Raw genomic sequence first — 21,732 nt, 5'->3', positions numbered from 1 at the left:
ACAGTCTGCTTAATGTTTGGCTTATTGTACAGTCTGCTTAATGTGATGCTTGTGTATAGTCTGCTTAATGTGAGGCTTGTGTACAGTAAGCTTAATGTGAGGCTTGTGTATAGTCTGCTTAATGTGAGGCTTGTGTACAGTCAGCTGCGGCAGACACCGTGAGGCTACAGGTAGCAATTCTATATAGTCACCGTCTGACTGCAGATCTCAACTCTTTAGTACGGACTTCTATGTACTAAATCCGCAAGCCATTGATTCAAAAATAAAAGGGAAAAAAATTCGATGGCGCGTCATTAATTGGCTTACTTTAGAAACGTAGCAGAGAGAACTGCATTTTGGGCCTCTCGGCACCACCAAGCCTCCCGGCCTCTCAGCACCACCAGGCCTCCCTGCCTCCCAGCACCTCCAAGCCTCCCAGCTCCACCAAGCCTCCCAGCAATACCAAGCTTCCTAGCCTCCCAGCTCCACCAAGCCTCCCAGCAATACCAAGCCTCCTAGCCTCCCAGCTCTACCAAGCCTCCCAGCCTCCCAGCTCCACCAAGCCTCCCAGCTCCACCAAGCCTCCCAGCAATACCAAGCCTCCCAGCCTCCCAGCTCCACCAAGCCTCCCAGCACCACCAAGCCTCCCAGCACCACCAAGCCTCCCAGCACCACCAAGCCTCCCAGCACCACCAAGCTTCCCAGCACCACCAGGCCTCACCGGCAGCCAAAAGGTGGCTGGCCGGACGGGTTCCAGGCTAGAGTCTCGCCTCGTCAATCCTTGTAGTTCATCCGCTATTTTATCATACCGGCTTCTCAACTCTGGCCAAACTTAATTTCATAATTATTACTCCTTTACTCACTAATTACTTACGCGGTTATAGTATTTTATTCTTAATGACCATCTTGTCTTAATCAATCATGCTACGGTCCTTCATTACCAGGTCTCTCAATAAATAATTTTTTTCCGTGGCGAAAAAACGGTAACGTTTCTTCGAAAATAACTGATGAGCGTATCTGAGCCTTTTACTGCCTCGATGTTATCACTCATATCATCATGCCAAACTGATGAGCGTATCTGAGCCTTTTACTACCGCGATGTTATCACTCATATCATCATGCCAAACTGATGAGCGTATCTGAGCCTTTTACTACCGCGATGTTATCACTCATATCATCACGCCAAACGTAACAATCGTAAGTCTTATAGAATTTTGGTTCACAGCCATCGCGGTGGTCCCGCATTCAGACAGCAGCTCAAGTGACCAAAACTTGCGCTCGATGCGACGAATTTTTAAAGTAAATGACCACATTAACGTTAATCGATAGCCAAAACAGCGTTATTTTCTGAATTTGTTTCTGGAGGAAAGGCTTCAATTTTTTCCACCATGACGAATACGCCCATTGTGAACGCTTGACTGGAGTTTTATCTCCATCACACTTCACTGAAATTTCTTCAAGGAGTTCCAAGCCAATAAAAATTCTCCCGAATTCTTCACAAGGCTAGGTATCGTAAATCTTAACAACATCCCCATACTATGTTCACGTATTCACGGATGTTAAATATTCATAAGGAATTAACTCTGTACGAGAATGAGCACAACGTTGGTAATATTTTTGTTTATTAGTGAGATTTTCATGCTAACAACTAAGGTTACAACTGCAATTCATTCAGGACTCAGCAACGTTTAGTTCGCGCATTTAAGCACTAGCGGCTACACGCACGCTAGTTGCAAGAAACATAGCTTAGAAGGCACTCGCAGAACAGTTAGCAACGCAGCCACTTACACTGTTGAAAACGTCTTCTTTCAAGATAAATTAGAATATAAATAAGAGTACAAACTCATACCAACCTTCGTTATCGGAAAAATGTTATATTTTTGTGACAAGTCAACGACATTAGCGAACGTTTCATTAATTTCCGATTCGAATCAATTAGTTTTTATTTATTTTCTGATTGGTTCGTGAATGCTAATTAAGTTAAGTAGATTTGATGATGTACAGAGAGAAGACAATGATTATAGCTAAATGTGGAAGACCTGAGAGTAAATAAAGTCGCATCAATCAAGCTGTTAATAAATATTAACTTGTCTTGTTCTATAGATATCACTTGTTAGTCATCATGCTTAGATCTCCAAGCCAGTGTATATTTTCTACGTTGAAACTTATGATATATCAAAATGGCTTAGCATCAAGATTAGCTGCATGCGTTCCATTAGAACTGCCTGATAATGTGGACGCTGCATTCTACAGTATAGCTGCAGGATAAAAACAATCTCGTAAGAAGACTTCATGCAGACGTATCTGGATCGACTCAACGTCCCAACTTAAGCACGTCATTAAATAACGTGTCAACTTTAGGACGTTATTAAATAACGTCTCATCTTAAAAACGTCATTAAACAACGTCCCAAATTAACCACGTCATTAAATAACGTCCCAACTTCAGCACGTCATTAAATAACGTCCCAAATTAACCACGTCATTAAATAACGTCCCAACTTCAGCACGTCATTAAATAACGTCCCAAATTAAGCACGTCAATAAATAACGTCCCAACTTAGCACGTCATTAAATAACGTCCCAACTTAAGCACGTCATTAAATAACGTCCCAATTTAGGAACGTCATAAAATAATAACAAGAGACAAACGCAACCATCTCAGGCACGAGGTTATGCCCGCAGCTTCAATAAGAAAGTCAACCAGTTTCAACCACAGACTCACTTCCCGCCAGCTGATCACTCTGAACTCATTAACTATTAATGAAACTATTATTTTTTGGCACTAGAAGACAATTTTTCACGATTAATAAAATCGAAATTGATGGAAAAATTTTTGCAATGGAGCATCCCTGTTTCCGGGGATGCGTAATAAAAGCTGCATTAAAAAAATAAAGAATAAAACTGATACAATAAATAAATACAATAATAAAAATAAAGAATAAAACTGATACAACAATAAAAACTGATACAATATACTTGCAAGGAAGCATCCCGATATAAGTAAAAATTAAACACAGAAGTTAAACTGTATAGTTTGTAACAATTTTTAAAAGCAGATTCATATGAGCTGCCAACAGGTATTAAACCCCCGATATTTGGCACTGACAGCTGCAACTCGCAACTTATTATTAACCATTACAATAATGCTCGTATTGAACCCACAACAATACAACACACAATTAGGGAAAAACAATTATTTCTTTTATTAATGACAATCACCTCGTGCGCAGAAGTCGCCATTGATTAAAGCATGATCGCCATGGTTTGTCCATGATGAATAGGTTAACTCGTTTTTAAAGTGCACTATTCATCTATAAAGCTTTATTGCGAAAGTAAAGAACTATTAAAACATATCGAGAGATACCGGTACAAGTCACGCAAGCAACGAAGTTTTAAAGCTTATCATGAAAAAAAATCAAGCTGCTAGAATTAAGAATTGCAAAAAATATGGAACTTCATAAAAATGCTTTGGCAGCACGAAAAAATTGCTTGTTGGTAGCACAACACTTGCTTCAAGCCTAACACGTGTCTTAGAAACTGAAATGCACACATCAGATACATTTTTAATCAATCAAGTTACGAGGAATGAAATGGAATGCAAACGTTACGATCGAATGCAAAATTTGCCTTACTGATGGAACCGTGAATTCGCCTTACACGTAGGAGAGGATGAACGGAAAGATTTGTGTGAAGTGCCTATATGGCCTGCAAACGCCAGTTTCGATTAACAGCTAAGAGAGCTTGTTTTTAACTTGCATTAGATCTTCCTTCCTTCCCAATTTGTACATTTTTGGCTTAATTATGTTGACATCATAGACATTAGTGGTAAAGAGGCTGACAAGTTGAACGTTGTCGTGCAATATTTGCAGGGCGAAAACTCTTATTTACCCAATTCTCATCTGATCTTCTGATCAAACTGCAGCAAACATTACTCAGAAATGTTGCTAGAGTATAACATACAAAAGTAACATTGGTAATAAGGCAACAATGAGCTCTGGACGATCTGGCGACCTTTGCAATAGCACGCTAAGCAACTTGGCTTTAAAAACATTCTAGAATCAGTGGAAGCGACGTGAAATGATACATGCAACAGAGACCGAGGAAATTATCAGGATATATTGGAAACTTCTAACGATAAATATTGATAAAGCTCAGAAACAAATTAAGAACTGACATAATTTTACCCCCTTTATCTAAACGTTCCAGCGACGTTTAAAAAATCAACGACCACCACAACGAGCAAATTGCACAAGCTTGTAACCTCACAAGACTGTTATCATCTGTAACCTCATAAGACTGTTATCCTCATAAGACTATTATTTAATAAAAACTCGGGCAACACCAAAGCTTCTGCCCTGGAATCACTACACTCCTGTTTATTCTCGCCGAAAGTTAGTCTGGATCTGCTTGGGCACCCGATCGTAATCAGATCCTAAAGATCATTTACTTTCACACTTTATAGTCGCCCGAGAGTATAACATGTGTTGACCGAAGCCAAGTCATACAGAGCTTGAGTGCTGCCCCGAGGCTGCACTTCAGGTCCGACCAAAGAGGGAATATGCGACTTCTATAAAGCGCTCCCCGAATCCTAAGAGGGACCTGTTGCTGTGCCAGGTACACATCCGAATTTTGTTAGGGTTGTTGTCGGCAGGCTGGTCCAAGTGGGACTTGATAGTGGCTAAATTAAGTAGCAAATAAGAAGAAAAGCAATTTAAAAACGGTTAGACGTAACAATGAGATTGCTCTAGAAAACGCCCTCATACGTATTTCGGGGGTGACCAACAACAGCGTGAGATAGTATACCAACATCTGCAATTACTGAGAAGCTGCAGCGTTCCTTATTATGCACGGTAAGAACATCCGAGGCGGAACAATATAAACACAGTCAAACACATTTGCAGTCAAAGTTAAATATAGATATTACAAATTTTAAACAACTAAAAACATCAAAGCTTTTGCTTTGCAACAGGCGAGTGCCTTATTGTTTAAATTAGAGTTCGACTTATCGAGACCCAATTTGAACATTAAATAGACAAAGAAAACGCATTATTCAGTGAACAAATACAAAGCATGAACGGTTAGATTACACTGCAAACAACATTAGCGGGAAGGAATACATTTGCTTCTCCAACGAAACCAAAGTAACAAAGATTCAGTAAAACCATTACAAGTGAGAAGGGAACAATATCATATTAAATTACTTCGAGATAAATAACATTTTTTATTCAGTAAACGTCAAGGAATAACTTCACTTACCCGGTATTCAGTTAATAATTATTAAATAGATAAAAAGGAAGTTTAGTCCTAAGTTTTCCATGAGAGGTCATTGGAAAAATTCCAAAAGCCTGATTACCTCGCAATACATTAAAATTTAGTGGTCCGTGAGGCACGGAATGTTGACAAAACGCAAATCAGATGCAAGATAAACAAATAAATGTTTAAAATCATTCCGCGATTCTTTAAATAAATCATAAAGAATGGGAAGAACGCTACCGAACGCAACCAAGTAGCCACAAAATTCATGATCCTGGCTCATCGTATCTTCATGCGCCATCATATCTTATCTACACAAGTTGACAACACGAAATAACCGACATGGGTTGGCACCAGGTTTCAACGATCGTCGACCGATGAACATACAGGAAGAGTTCCCTCAAGCAATGATGCAATAATAGGCCAGCAATGGAAATAGCATAAATAAAGTTGACATCCGAGTGAGGATGCGGCTAGTAAGGCAATTAATGTAACTATGACACGGTATTACGCATGCAACATGCAAAGATTTTCATGTGTGTTAGATTCTGAACAACATAAGCTTAAAAAATACCTTAAACAGCGGATCGATATCACCATGAACGTGTTCATAAGATTCATAATTGAACGAAACATTAGAAGTTGAGGTTAGAAAGGGACGCAGACGATGGCTTATGTCTGACGGTGTGAGGGGAGTTGTGATGTGACCCAGGGGGTGAAGGCGGGCCAGACCCTCGTCTGGACCGCCCCGGCGAGGGTGGCGCTGAGAACCTGGCAGGGGGCGTGTGGGTCGTCGACCGCGGTAGGGTGGGAGTTCGGCTACGTCGGTGGCCCCGCAGGGAGGAGTAAGGCGACGAGCCTCTGGCAAGGTTCATGTGTTTATAGAGCAGCACACCCACGTCCTTGTGACCCGCCTCCACTGCGATGGCCAGGGCGGAGCTGCCGTCGTTGTCGACGAGGTGCGCGTCCGTGTCGGGAGACTGCAGCAGGAAGCGCACGATCGCTAGATGCCCGTGCTCCGCCGCACACATAAGCGCTGTCGAGCCATCGTCATCCTGGATGTTCACGTCCGCTCCTGTAATATAATAGTTCAGTTCATAAATCTGACAGGAATAATGCTACGCACCATCATAAACCAATGATGCAAAACCGGATAATTTTATTTTCCGGAATGGCAGTTGCATGGAAGTCCAATTGACATTTATCATAAAAGGTAGTCACACTAGACAGAAATTAAGAAATTCTATACAATCCTGTAACTATTTTTAAAAGGTTAACAAACAAAGGTGAAGATGTGAATCAAAATGAGGAGACACCCACCAGCGGCGAGCAGCAGGCGCACGGTGTCGAGACGGCCGTGGCTGACGGCGAGCATGAGGGCCGTCTGGCCGTGCTGGTCTGCCTTGACGTTCACGTCGCTCATCGAGAAGAGCCGTTCCACGACGGCCGCGTGAGCCGTGCACTTGATGGGCGCAAGAGATACCAGCATCGTGGCCGTGTAGCCAGCTTTATTCTGTTGATTTACGCTACACACTTTCGAGTCTAGCAGAAGGGAAACCACATCGAAGTTTCCATGCGACACGGCGTAGTGCATTGCCGTGTTGCCGTTCACATCAGCCAGGTTGACGACGCGGTGCAAGAGGCCTTTGGAATACTGCATCTCGAACACATCCAGATACTCCTCAACGAGGTGAGGATCAGAGTCGTTTTGGCTGGACACTTTGAACCAGTCTCTTTGTATGATATTCAGAGCGTTGGTCAATTGCTGACCCGAGCGTACGGGTTTGCCGATGCTGTCGTTGAGGACTTTAAGAGCTGCTCGTAAGCCACGGCTGAGCTTCAGCTTCTGTCGAGGAGCTCGGCCGTCCAATGTAACGCTGTACGAGTCAGCAACACTGCTGCCCACGATGCTCTCGTCCCCAGAGTCAAGCATCTCGCTCTCGTCGACTGAAGCTCCGCGATGCAGGCGAGCTGCTTCAGCGCCATCTGAAGCAGGGGGTGCAGGGGCTGAAATTTGTCCCGCTACAGCCCTACTTGCAGGAGGAGGAGACGAGGATGACTTTTGGAAAGAAGAAGATGAAGGAGAAGCTGCTGACAAATTGACAGTAGGCGCAGGTGGCTGGGGGAACGGGGTGGCCTTCCTCGGAGTGGAGGGTGACAGCTCCTGGCATTGTTGGCTCGGTGCGCTGCAAGAGAAGTTATAGATTATGCATGTGTGTATTAACATACACACTTAGTTGAACAAGTATGTAACGATACAGTTGAGCCAAAAACCAAACTTATGAATGAAACTTGAGATGGTTTTAATAGCAAATATATATGCAGATGAAAAAAGTTCTGTACACACAGCTCACGAACGTTTTATAATAATACTGAATTGGGGAAACAAATGTGAACAATAACCTCAAATTTCAATCATTAATGTCACTCGTTTACTTGAATACAAGTACGGTATTAATGTCACTCGTTTGCTATCTCTTTTCTTCACCATAGTGAATAAAAGGAACATTTGGCTTTTTCGTCATCAAATAAATGTGAAATACAATACATGTAATAATAATGCATTTTGTATCTTTTTCCATCTCCAAGCAATCAGTCACATGCCGCTAAAGCAAACAACGGAGAGAAAAAGCCCTCGACTCACCTCGCGTCAGGCTTCTCAGTCTCGCGTTCGGCAGACCCTCTCGACGCTTCTCGCTTGCTCTCGTAAGATGTCATCTCTCGCTGCCAGCTGTCCACTCCGGTTGTTGACGGCTGAGCAACATTTTTACCGGCAACGTCTCTAGCTGCAGAAGTAGGGACACGTCGAGGCCAGTTTTCCTTTACAGAGATTTCAGGGGAGCTCCGTTCGCGGCGATAAACGTTAACATTTCTCCGTGTGGCTGCGGCACCAGGTTTCCCTTCTTCCTCTTCCTGCTCTTCAAGCGCCGACATCTTTCTGGACTGAACTTCAGTAGTAGATGCCTCACCAACACCTGTTTTGTAGTCTTCATCGGCCAGCTTTGTGTAAGTTTGTTGTCTGTTAAACGGAACCTTCGCCTTTTCAGATGTAGTTTCAGTTGGAGGAGGCAAAGAATTTCGTCTGGGATCGTCAGCAGTGCTAGACGACCTCTTCCTAAGCTGGACGTGAGCAGACTCTTGCTCCTTACTCAGATTAAGTCGGTCTAAACGACTATCAGATCTTCTTAGATTTGAGTCGATTTCAAAACCAGCTCCTACTTCTCCAAGGGTCGGTTCCAATTTGAATGGATCCACCAAACGAGGGATTTTAGATGAATTTCCTGACGGTGGAAGCGGAATGATAACTGGAAGGCCGGAACCAAGAGATGTAGTGGACCCAGAAGTGCCAACAATATCCTTCGCAACAGAAGTAATCGTGTCGTGACACTTATCACAGATGTTGATGCTGGAACTACCAAAAGGTCGTCTCTCAACCTCAGGAGTGACAACAGGACTGGTGGCAGGTCTTTCTTCTTTCTTGAGAGGCAGAAACACGGTATTTGTGCCCACAGTTTTGGAGCTCGCAACCGACGTTTGACACGAAGCAGAAGACAACATCTTAGGGATGGGAGGCACAGTTTGGGCATAGGAAGATTTTGATAGAGGCTTGAGCGTGATAGCATTCTTGCGGTCTTGGCACGAGTCGCAAACTACGTCAGTTACTTTGTCCCAACTGCAGCCGATACTACGTTTCGCAACACAACAACGGTCACACAGCAGGTCGCTGACGCTGCCTTCACCTACGGCCACGGTACGCACGCTCGTCTTTTTCTCGTCGTCGATTTTAGGCTCAAGCACAGGGACAGATTGAGTGGATCTGTCTCTAGTAAGAGGTTTAGTAGGCAATTTGCGCTGTTCCGAAAGACTCCAAGCTTCCCTTGCCTTGCTCACTTCCATGGCGACTCTAGACTCAATTTCTCTCGTCATTTCACGTTCGAGTTTCAGCTTTTCAGTTTCCAAGTTATAAGTTAATCTCTCATTCACTTCTTTATCGACTTCCAGACTATACTTCCTTTTTATTGTTCCAACTTGATCTTCTACCCTCTCGTTTACAAGCGATTCCAATTCTGCCTCCCAATCCTCCCGCGCTTGCTGCATGAACTCTTGTACCCTCAAATGAACGCGTTCATTAACCTCAGCGTCCACGAGGTCTTTGGTAATTATTTGCTCAGCCAGTAGAATGGTGTTCGTGTTTTGGTTCCTAACGCGGAGTTGGTCAGTATTATTCGCTTGTGTCCTAGTGACCAATTTCTCTGTATTCGTTGAATTATCAAACAAAAGTGCTGGAGGGTCCTTTTGGACCTCAGACATTCTGCTTATTATTGAGGAATTTTGGCGACCCAACTCACTGAGTAGCTTCGTGCGCGCATCTTTCTTTTCCTCGATGGTTTGGGTGGAGCGGTCCACGGTGAGAAGATTCGCCACCGACGGTCGCTTGAGGTCCCTGAGCGATGAAGTCTCCTTCATGGGAGACACCGCGCGGTCCACGACCTTCGACGTCATGTCCGCCGTGAGTCCCACGGAACGAACCCGCACGGCATGAACGATGCCCACGTCCCGTGTGAGCACCCGACACGACGTCGAGGCGTCCCTCTTCTCCTTCCCTCGTGTGCCCCACCAGGCATTGACCCCTTCCCTCTCGCCTTGCTGCTGCGACGGCCGGTCTCCTACTTCACTGATGAAAAGACTGTGCGTTCCGTTATGGCGGAACGTCTCATTCTTTACCGGAGACTTGGCCTGGCCGTTGGAAAGATTTGAGCGTTCATTGTTATCACTGAAAGAATTTTTATTGTTTCGGCTTGCGCTGGCGGTGGTCATGGATCTGGCTGCTCTATAGGGGCGTTCAGACGCAACGGATTCAGAATCTGAGCAGTCAGACACTGAACTCGCTCGAGCTCGGCGATAGGAGCAGAATTCTTCCAAGTTGACACGCACCGCTGAAACAAATCATTCCAAATACGGCTCTAGTACGGCTCTATACGATTAAAGCAAGAAGATAATGAAGCTGTGTCCCTCTATTAATGCGGGACTTTTGAACCAGGTATTTCTCCTGATTTAGTATTACAAAAAGCTTACTTGGATTTAGTAATACATCAAGCGAATAATATCCAGTAATTTTATGTCAAGTTTTATCATCACTATTGCACGCAGCAGCCACTGTTATGTCCTAGGAAACTAGGTACATGTACAGACAGAGCAGACAAATATTCCCAAATAACCTGCTAACTAATTGTCAAAATAAGTCTCATGAATCATAAGCTGTGGGTTGAGCGAAATAAGAATACCATAACAGTCTAATAAATATGAAATAAAAACTCCTCGAAGAGACTCACGTGAGGGGCTGCGACGTCGCCTGCCGGGGAGGCCAGCGTCTTCCCTGAGGTCCTGCGAGACGACCTCTCGCCTGATATAATTTAAATATATAATAAATATAGTTATTTATATTAAATGACTATAATGAACGTGAGGTGTAAAAATTCCAGTCGTGAAATTCGGTGTAAGCGGTGATGAACAAGAAAACGTACAAGTGTTAAAAATTGAACGTATTGTATGAGATTTCACTCAAGTGACGTAACACACGATTAGTCGACACAGTTATTTAATTTAGACGAGAAAGATATTTATGTCAATCAATAACACACATGAAAGGCATATGTACTCCACAGTAACCCAAGATTGGGCTACAATGGCTAACAGGAATTTATCTTCGTCAATAACACACATGAAATGCATATATGTGACAGTTTCCCAGCATTGAACCTCACCTCATCTCTACATTAGTAAACTTGCGTGACTGTGAAACCGCCTCCTGAAGCTGCTCTCGCTCGCACCGCAGTCTATCCAGCTCCTTCTGATGATAAGAAAACAACAGACTTTCAGAACATGAACTTGTTTAAATAGAAATAAAATCGTTAAAAATATGAAAATTCTATGATAATTTTCCCTTTACCACAGAACAAAATGGTATATTTTGAACTATAAAGCAAAAAATATAGACTTACGGTGGATGAATAAAACAAAGCTTTTCGGTTAGCAACACGAGACGGCACAGATAAGACAGAGAGAACAACATAAAAGCTGAACAAACGAGCATAAAAAGGACCAAAGGTGCCAGGTTCGCAGCACACATATCGTTACCTTCAAGTGAGGGATGTTGGCTACCTCAGCCTCGAGTTCTCGTAAGCGGCTGAGACCGGCCGCCATTTGGTCTCGGATGGACTGCGGTCAGGACGTCGGTGAACACGCGTCTCGCATGAGATCGAGGCATGTCACAAGATCGATTTAAGTCGCCAGATCGAGTCAAGTCACGATATCCAGTCAAGTCGCGAGATCGAGTCAATTCGCAATATCGAGTCATGTCGCGAAATCGAGTCAAGTTGCAAGTTAGATTCAAATTGCGAGATCGAGCCAAGTCACAAGATCGCGTCAAGCCGCGAGATCGAGTCAAGTCGCGACATAGAAATGTGGCAAAGAGCGGTCGGATTTGTACGTCGTCAACATCAGCAAGGAGCCAGATGTATTCGTCAATTCACCCCGCCATGTTAACAGTGAAGTTTATGTCGGTAGGTAACCAAGTGTTGCAAGTAGTGTTAATACGTTTTTTGTTAATACGGCCATTGTTTTGAGCAGATAAGTTCCACCAAAAAATCTTACCAACAGCCATTATTAGGCGAAATGTACTCGAGTTTTATGGCCAAGTTGCGTTATGTTGAAGGAACTAGTCAAATTTTGAGTCAGTCAGTTGTGCTCGGCAATATCAATAAACGAGGGTGTGTTGTTGACGAAGCAACCCAGCAGTTTGGTTGAGGCTCCCATGTTCAGGCGATGGCGACGAGGCAGAGAGTAAATCAGAAGCATAAATTAGTGAGGTATGCTTGCAAGCATAGCGCCACAAAGCAAAGAATGAAAGGCGATCAACTTTTTATAAAATTAGTTGAAATTAAAGCAAGCAAACACGTTGACAGCAATTCAGATCTGTAAATTCCGGTCTTGATCTCGTTTGGAGCCAGATTCATATCGCAAACTGTTTTTCTTTCAGAAGCAAGTAAAGCAAAATCAAAACTGTATAAAAGACAATTTGAAGAGCAGAACTCGTAGAAACACGCGTAAACAAACATTAAATGAAAGTGGAAGCCGAAATAGATGTAATTAAGCGGTGACTTTTTCAGTACCGTATATATTTTATTTCACCGCACATCTTATAGCAAATCTTACAGACAAACAAAAAAATACCGCACATTCTGAAAAAATGCAAGCGCAGGTAGGTATTCTGTACTTGCAACAGAAGCAGACAAACGCACATCGCGGATAAAGCAGGCCCGGTGAAGGTAACATTGCTGGATACTTGGCTTGCAAGCGTGTAAGAAGCGCAAGATATTTTAGTGACTGAGCTCTAGATAAATATTATAGAACATGACGATAGCGAAATAACGCTCGCAAAATAACTGATATATCAGATAAGTGTGAATATCGACTCAAAATTTAGTTTACCCTTTTTTCAGAGAGGGAAACGAAGGGAGAAAATAAGATTGGATAGCAAAATTTAAGTTGCAAGAGGTTCATTAGATATGACAATAGAGACTTTATTATCGATTCAATCAAAACGAAATCTATGCCATGAGAATATCAAATTTTATCTGATTTATATGATTTTTTTATATATTTATATAGATTTATATAAGACTTGTTTTGCAATATTCTGGGACTAAGCGGCAATATACTCTTTTTCGGCTCCAGACGATACTTCAGCGCGTATTTCTGGGGGACATTCCGGGCGCAAATGATAGTTATTTTTCTTATACAAAATTTCTTATATTTTGTATGCAAAATGTCTATGAAGCAGTGCGAGGAGCACCTGCAAGGTGCTGGTGGAGAGCTGCGACGCTGTGGAAGTAACGCTCATGAGGTCGTCAGGAGGGGGCGGGGGCGAGTATCTGCCGCCACCTTTAGTAGCTTCAAGCGAGGCTAAAGCTTCCCTGAGCGTCATGTGGCCCCCGCCACCGCCGCCACCGCTGCCGGGCTGCGGGGCGGCAAGCAAGGCGGTTAGTGCGCACGATGCACTCGCGCCGTACCACACGTCAAGTTAAACGAGATTTTAATCAAAACTAAGTTAAACTGCATCGAATTTTTTTTAATTTTGACAATTATCCACAAGAAAATGATGAACCAATTAAATAAATAGAATTTGTATAATAGACTTGACTTTACGCTTCCAAGAAAAAAAAAATGATACAAATTCAGAGTTGAACGAAACGTTTATGTAGCTAAGCCGTGGTACGGACGCGTGTGAGTGTCACGCAATTAATGGTAAGTTGGTGGCGCGGTGACAAGCTTTAGTGCTGTGAATAAATTAAAAATTATAAGGAATTAATTGTAACGTTGGATTAGAGAAAACCATATTCACATGAAACAGTATAAAAAACACGCAAAGTTAACGTAAAAAAATAAGTATTATGAACACACAACGTTAAATCATTGGGTCACAAGTAAAAAAAGCCAAGATAGTTAACAAATATAATTAAGAAGCCTAACAAAAGAATTAGCATTTAAAAGGCATTTTATTTTATTAATGAATCCATTATCGTCACTCAACCTGGCACGTGCGCTGTACAGGCTCAGGCTTAACGTAAAAAAATCATTTCATAAATTAACAAACAAATGCGAAGCACGAACAACACATTCATCAGGTTAATTTAAGTGAGTCACTGTGATGAATATAATCACACAAGTTTCGTCGGGTCATAGTCGACAGAAATTATCTATGTCTAGTCAGTGTTTCTTTCAAATCAATTTCTGTACTTCGCGGTGCAATCTCTATACTAGAAATAAATATTTAGCACGAGCTATAGCACACTTACTTGTTTCAGTACTGCCAGCATGAGAAGCAAAGGAAAACATTTCAAGAAATTATTATTACAACACGAGAATCCCTTAATGTTGAAAAAAGGCAATCAAATTGAAAATGGAGAGCAAGCCAAATCATACACGTACAGCATTCACGGGGACAAACATCGAGTCACTCAGAGAAATGAGCGATACTTTGTCCAAATAGTGATGCACTTTTTAGTTTTTGCCCTTGTGTGTGTCATCCTGAACCAGTTTGGTCCAGCAAACTGGGGCTGCGAGCAGAAAGTACATCACTATTTGGACAATATTTGGACGTCACTTTTCTGAGTAGGACTCTTATATAGGAAACGAGTCTAGCGACCTAAATTAGACTCGAATGGCCAAACTGACCCAAAAATCATCTTGGAATTTAAAATTAAATTCTAAACTACAGGAATAACTAATGAGCGAAACAAAGGAAATGGAGATTCCTCAGTATGAACGCAAGAACATTACAATGAATAAAAGTCCGAGGCTAGAAAAACTCTCTTGGCAATGCAGAACCTATTGCCAAAAGAAAAAAAAATTCAAGTCTTCTTACCTGATGTGGTGACGGCCGTCCCCGGGAGAACCATGTGGACTCGTCGGGAACTGCTCGAAATGAAGAGAAAATCGAGTAACACACGCAAATTTATAATTAGTAAATAATAATATAATAAATAATTAATACAAGTAATATAATAGACACCAAGAACATGTGATGTATATGAGGGCACAACCGACATATTCTGTCGTGATGAAGGATTAGGATGCATCATCAGCGATGCAGGTTAACATGATGAGAGCGTGGCACTGTAGTATAGCATTGATACTAACGTGATGCACGTCAACTTTCAGTTTGATAATTGTATACGTATTTGTCACGATCATAATTAAATGTTGAACTTCAATAAAACTAGTCACTGGCTTAGACCACCAGTCGCATTTGTCCATCTAGATTAAACATATAAGGACGCAGCAGCATTAACAGTAGCAACAGCAGCAGCAGCAGCAGCATTAACAGTAGCAACAACAACAGCAGCAACAGCATTAACAGTAGCAACAACAGCAGCAACAGCATTAACAGAAGCAACAGCAGCACTATTGTCAACGAAGTCTTTCCTATGACATTCGTTGATTAATTTTCATTAGATGAACTATAAGATTATCTGAGTTTCAATAGGTTCTTATTATTGTCCATGCTATAGCAGGAGAATGAGATATAGGCAACACTAAAAGTGATTATTAAGTATAAAATTACAGGTTGAGGCACTATGAGTTATTATTACAGTACCGGTAGTTAAGAAGGTATAGTTGACGACACGACCGCGAGTAAGACAAGCGAGTACCGGAGCCGACAGACGTGGTGGATGTGTCTAAGGTTAGACTGCGATGGACTGCAGCTAAGAGGTGTTGGTCTATGACTGGCTGGTGGTAACTTGAAGAGCTTATACAGTCTTACAGACTTACTAGAATGACGTTACGGAAGGTGACGTGAGGGATACTACTGACAGCATGGATGGTGACGTATGAAATAAGTGAGCTGAAACTACAGACTCACAGTATCGAGGGAGGCTGTTGGAGCGCGTGACGCTGGCGCTACGCACGCCGCTCACCGCAGCCTGAGCCAACATTGATGCCACCATGGCTTTGTTTACGCCTCCTGCATCGGCATGACACACGTAACAATAAGCTGTAACATGTAACAATAATAAGCTGTAACATGTAACAATAATAACCTGTAACAGCAGCCATAACACATACACAGCCACACAAAGCTCCAAGAAAGCAAGAACGACAAAAGCGTTAAGAATAAGAGAACAAGACACATAGTGCGAGGAAATACGCAACACAATTTGAGTAGAGTGAGCGGAACAGCGGTCTTAGAAATGCAGCTACAGGAATACAAATCAAAAAACATGGGTGAAGAGTCGGCCATTGATATGAATCTCCATATATTATGAGTCGTCAAATATATATACGCACATATCAATCAAACTTTAATTTAAAAAGAACGTCTGCCATGACATACCAACATATACACCGATTGTAAAGTTTTAACGGCCCTGTATACAAGTAGAACCACACAGAACTATACACACACTCGCGTAAGAACAAACCACACCGAACTATACACACAGATGAACTATACAAGTACACACAGTTGTGCATGGCGTGCACACAAGTTAGTCACCGATAGCTTGCTTGCGGTGCGGGGCGAGGGCTCCCCACGCGGCGTGGGTGTCGCTGGGGGCGGCCGTGGGGCGGCTGCGGGAGCTGTTGTCGTGGGAGCTCTCCAGCGTATCCTCGAAGTCCTGCATCGCTTCCTGCAGTAAAGTAGACAAAAGTAGCAATGGTAGAGGTGGACAGAAGTAGGAGTTATGGTGGAGGTAGACAGAAAAGTAGCATAAGTAAAGAAAAACAGGCGGTAGGAATGGTAGCATAAGTAGAGATAAACAGAGGCGGTAGGTAGATAAAGGTGGTAAGAAAGGCACTAGTAGAAAGAGCTGTGTCAACTGAGGCAGTAAAGTAGAGTATATTTACAGGCGTTTGGATGGGTAATCAAATCGATTATGCTCACAGGCGTTTGAGAAGAAGAGATCTCGCACTTGGAATAAGTACCTAACTACCGGTACTCTTCTATAAGGAGTAAGGTTTTGGTTGTCACTTAGGGACCGACTCAGTGTAGATCTAAGCGCACCAGCCTCACGTCACACACTAAGGGCGCGAGATGGGGGGCGGCAACCCACCTGCAGGGCGCTGGCCGCCGCCTCGGTGGCGCTGAGGTCGCCCAGGGCGTCGCTCGGCCGACGGTCGGCGAGGCTGCGGCGCGCGTCACCGTTCAGCGCCTGCGTCCAGTGCAACATTAATGACACGAATGTTGTAAGGGACAACTTGTCTATATTTTATCATCTTGCGTATAATTTTACTTGAAATTCATTTGTCATTTTGAATTTGTATATTGACATTTTAATTTAGAATTTGCGGAGGTCGGAATTCGGAAGGTGGACGATTATATATATAATTATGCGGTGTGAAGCACAAGCAGAGATATGTCATGTGTGAGGTCCTGACGTGTATTTTAAATTAAGATACGTGAATTGATGTAAATCGATACCGGTATAGGTATGCAAGTTATTAGTTTTGCCTTATTGATTTCTATATTTATTGCTTTTGTTTCCTAAGACTTGACGTTCGAGACGAAGTCTTCTTCACCGATGAAATATCAGTTTGGCCAGCATGTGGATATACTGTAGCTGGTGGATGGATGTGTGTAATAAAGTAATTCTAATTGAAGACTATCAGTGACCAAACAACCCTATTCGATCATGTAGACTGAGTTGGTGTGTGACTGAGTTGGTGTGACCACAACTATGTGACGCAAGCCTTAAATAAATTTATAGATTATTAGATAAAATATTTATACATTTTCACAACTGTATTACCTACCTATATACCTACCAACCATTCTTGACAAAATTACCACCAACACCAATCAAACATTGGACACAATGGAGCCTCATGTGCCGTGTTCACCAAGCCTTAAATTTATTAGTATTACCCAGTATTATTATCTTTACACAAGTACCATCGATAAAAACCATTCATTGTTTATGCTAAAAAACATTCCAATTGTATAAACCTGAGTATCACTTCTATCACGTTTCTATCACCATGAAAGTATTACAATCTTTTAAGAGGGAATATTTGTTTCATCATCCATACCGAATTCGGCTTTTATACTATCCAGTCCCACAACTTAAAAGCATCATTATTGTATCGGGGACGGGATGATGACGTGCGGTATTTCCATAATATTAGACTTCAGGGGCCATACTTTCAAAAAAAGTTAAGAGATCGTAAGTTCATCAGCCAATCATTGACGGCCTTTCAAGCAAAATCCACCAATCATAGACAAGAAAATAGAGCGTAAGTACTTACGTTCACTTAGCGAATTTTTAAAGTATGGCCCCAGAAGCAGAATTACGGTAATCGAAGTATCACCGTTCAACCAGCAGTCTATTCCTCTCAAGCAGCACCGCATTTGTCATCAGGGGAGTATGAGGGTGTCAGAAGGGAGGTATTGCCCCCCATACCTGAAGGTGGGGAGCAGCGGGTGTGTGGCCGCGGCCGTGGGGGACGCTGGGTGTGGCACTGACGATGTTTGTGATGCGCCTGGACACCAGCGACGGGTGCTGCAGGGAGTTGCCGCGAACTGGGGGTGGTGGTGGGGGGTCCCTGCCTCCACTCGTCACACCCGTTACACCTGTCACACCAGTCACACCCGCCACGTCACCCACGTCCTGCCACACAAAAGAGAGGTGAGAAAACATTAACCCAGAAATTAAAATGAACGTTGTCTTAGAGTTCGTTAACCTTAACAAGTTAATGTGAATAAATTATTATTGTAAAAAATTATTCACATCATGAGGCAACGTCAGCAAGTTTGTCTTATTTTACGATGGAAATGGGGAAATTTGGGTAGTTACATATAAAAATCATGGCATGAAAATAAACATCTTTTATTTGTACATGACGTGTAACATGAATGAATGTCAGACTTAAGGCTGAATCTTAAATTAAAAATTTTCAGCTGAAATGTAATTGTTGTAGTGCTAAAGATAAAAATGTTATAAGTACAAATGTAGAATAAAGTGACCTGTTGTTGGTGAGAAGCGAGTCCCAGCATCATCTCCATGCTGTGGGTCTCCCGGCGCCGCTGCTTCTTGGACAGCTTCAGCTTCCTGAGCGTGGCAGACTCCTGCTTGTTGTCCTGTTGTCATCACAAGTTTAGTTACTCACGAGTAAATTGCAATCCGTACCTCACTTTGTACTCAAGTTGATTGAGTGTTTGAAAACAGCCGTGTTGGAACAGCGGCTAGTGAAACGATTGCGACATGATATCTTAGTCCACTATATTTAACATGTTAATTAATCAAAGTCGATGAAAAAACTTGTGCTATAGATCAAGTGTGTAGACAAATAACAAAAAAGACAACTCTAAATATTCCATCGAAATTTTACTCAAACGAGTAGACCGCGAGGTATGTAAAATTATCTATCACTAACATTTGGTGGCAGGCTTCAAGCGGCCAACGAGCCGAAGTTGGCTAGGAAGAGGAAGCGCTAACATCTCAGTGATGAAGAACGGAGAAGAAGCGGTCATATGGCACAGAATGATACGCGTACGATAGGGTGCTTATACACGATACCTTGTCTACACTTTAATCAACGTTATTTCAACATCAGATGCCTAGTACGTAACTGGTATATAAAAAAAACAGGTAGGTAAAGTTTGACTTCAGCAATGATTCAATTAGCTGAGAAATCGCAAAGCATTCATGTACAACAAAGTTTAGAAAATTCAATAAATTATTGATAAATAGCATTCTCAGTGCTCAAATACAACTAAAACAGCGTATGTGCATGAACATACCTTGGCAAGGCTGTGGCAGAAGCGGACAAAGTCCAGGTCGATGTGGTAGCCATAGGGGCAGCAGTGGCAGCGCCCCCCGCGACTGCCAGCACCTACGCCCCCTGCTCGGCTGTCACCTGTACACGAGAGTAACTCAGGACTGCGCTCTACAACACACTTATTGCAACGAGTGTAAGACTTGGTCAGAATACCGACCAACTTTTTGCTCTCGTATAGATCATTTGTTTAGTCCTTGGGCAGGACTCAGTTCAGCACCCAGCGTATAACAATACAATAGCGTATTATCCAGCGCCCAGTACTATAGCGTATTAATGATACGTGCAAAAAAAGTTCACTAATAGGACAATTTGACCAGTTACTTATTCTGAATGCAGGTTCCACCTCCTTGAGTTAAACTAGGAATCTATACAGGAAATTTAAATGATTTTATTTAGATATTATCTACACATCGACAATCTGATCGCTAGCATCACCTTTAGTATAGTAATGGAATAAATAACAGCCCTAATAACAAGATCGTATGTACGTCAACCCAATCATTTGGGTACGAAACTCACATTTGACGAGACCATAAACGAGACCATAAATCAAATCTCACTGCAAAGTATACCGTAATCATATGCAGCTTGGAAAAATGCGAATAGCAATGCTCGCTCATTACAAAAACTTTGCTTATAAATCATACTCAGAAGTGGGGATCAAGTAGAGAGTTTACTCACATTTGACAGGCGAGAGGGAAGCAAAATATTCAGCTGCCGAGGTCTTCATGGTCATGGCAGCGGACATGGTTCATGCCTTAGATGTCTAACACGCACATCGCCAGCAAGTTCCTAAATAAATATCTCCACAGCATTGCGGAACACTGCCATTTTACCTTCAAATCACAACAAAACAGAGATGCAAACAATAAATTTTAGAAAACATGATTAGACATAATTCTTTTTCAATTTAAGACTAAATTCGGGTCCATTATATTGATTTGAACACATACATCACTGCAAGGATTGTTGCACACACTTCACTTTCCATAGTTCAAGATGTCTTATCGCCTTATCGATGTCGTGTTCCGTTGCAAGTCCATACAACGGCGATAACCACGCCAGGCAACGAGCCGCATACGCGCTTCGGTGAGCTCAAACGAAATACTAAACATTATTATCACGAGCGAACAGCATGGTCACACTTTCTACAACTGCCCGCATACATGTATAAAAAAAATAAAATTTAAACGGAAAATATAATCAAAAAGATTTAAATTTATCAGCACTTCACTTGAAAATTCTCGTTATTATTACATTCAAATAAATCCGCTCTAAATCAAAATGCTGAAATTATACATCAAAGTTTCTAAGTTCAAGGATATATATATACACATATAATAGGTACTTCAAGACAAGCCTCAATTAAGAGTAAGCAATTGGCGAGTGTCTAAGTCTTGGTGTAGTCACTCGCACGTGACGTGAATATTAAATGAGAATATATTCCGTATGAACGAAGCATGACTGCGCGCAGACGATGAGTAGGAACCCAATACAATAGCCTACTCTCAAGGCCGCGTGGCCCAGGCTGCTCAGAATGTGCGAGATCTAAAAGTTGAGATCGCTAGAACGGCGCAAGTTACGGGGAAGAAATTTCAAGGAATTCGAGATCAAAACCATGATTTTAGCAGTCGAACAGTGGAAATTCAATTCTACATATCAATACTAGAACTTTCAGTTATTGTGCTACAACTCACGTGAATAGGCGATTAATGATTAATAAAAATCGCCGTAATCTTACACATAACTAGCAGAGAAATTCGCATATTGCCGATGCACAAAACATTTAAATAGGTGTGGCCATGCATGTAGTTAGACTTAATGTCCGACTATAAATGAATTATTTATACCGACCATTACATAGTTCAGGCCACGTCAATGCTCTGGAAAAGCGCTTAACGTTGGCACAGCCAGCAGCGTTGAGTTGGCAGACGTACACGCCTGCGCAGAAGCGAGATGAGGCGAGAGAGAACCAAGCGGCACTCCTACACAGAAGTGTAGGAGTGTAGGACACTAGTAGGGTCCTACACTCCTGCCTACCCACAGCCCAGCCGGCATCCCCTGAACCGGTTCTCCCTTTGGCAGGGGACGACACCCCACGTGAGCACTGCACAGTCGTCGCAACTAAGCCCTTAATCTGGGTCATGCTTTCGCAAAT

At 42.4% G+C, this 21,732-nt stretch overlaps 1 protein-coding gene across 3 annotated transcripts; it reads right to left on the bottom strand.

Annotated features, from left to right (window-relative positions):
- Positions 1–2,938: 2,938 nt before the first annotated feature.
- On the bottom strand, positions 2,939–20,441 carry LOC108674070. 3 transcript variants are annotated; one of them, XM_018161969.2, is made up of 15 exons: positions 20,256–20,441; positions 19,537–19,652; positions 18,760–18,873; positions 18,197–18,403; positions 16,850–16,948; positions 16,294–16,426; positions 15,661–15,762; positions 14,662–14,711; positions 13,090–13,254; positions 11,373–11,453; positions 11,000–11,085; positions 10,568–10,638; positions 7,879–10,171; positions 6,555–7,420; positions 2,939–6,309 (listed from the first exon to the last, which is right to left on the bottom strand). In XM_018161969.2, exons 1-15 carry the CDS (start codon positions 20,320–20,322, stop codon positions 5,870–5,872), a joined length of 4,890 nt encoding a protein of 1,629 aa, XP_018017458.1. In that variant the 5' UTR covers positions 20,323–20,441; the 3' UTR covers positions 2,939–5,869. The 3 variants fall into 3 exon arrangements, with proteins under 3 accessions (XP_018017458.1, XP_047737959.1, XP_047737963.1); XM_047882003.1 differs by lacking the exon at positions 11,373–11,453; XM_047882007.1 differs by lacking the exons at positions 11,373–11,453; positions 13,090–13,254.
- Positions 20,442–21,732: the final 1,291 nt, after the last annotated feature.

This window comes from Hyalella azteca, unplaced genomic scaffold, assembly GCF_000764305.2.
Source record: "Hyalella azteca isolate HAZT.00-mixed unplaced genomic scaffold, Hazt_2.0.2 contig1289, whole genome shotgun sequence".
Classification (NCBI taxonomy): domain Eukaryota; kingdom Metazoa; phylum Arthropoda; class Malacostraca; order Amphipoda; family Hyalellidae; genus Hyalella; species Hyalella azteca.
Note: the sequence above shows the minus strand (reverse complement) of the source record. Positions and strands in the feature narration are given on the sequence as shown.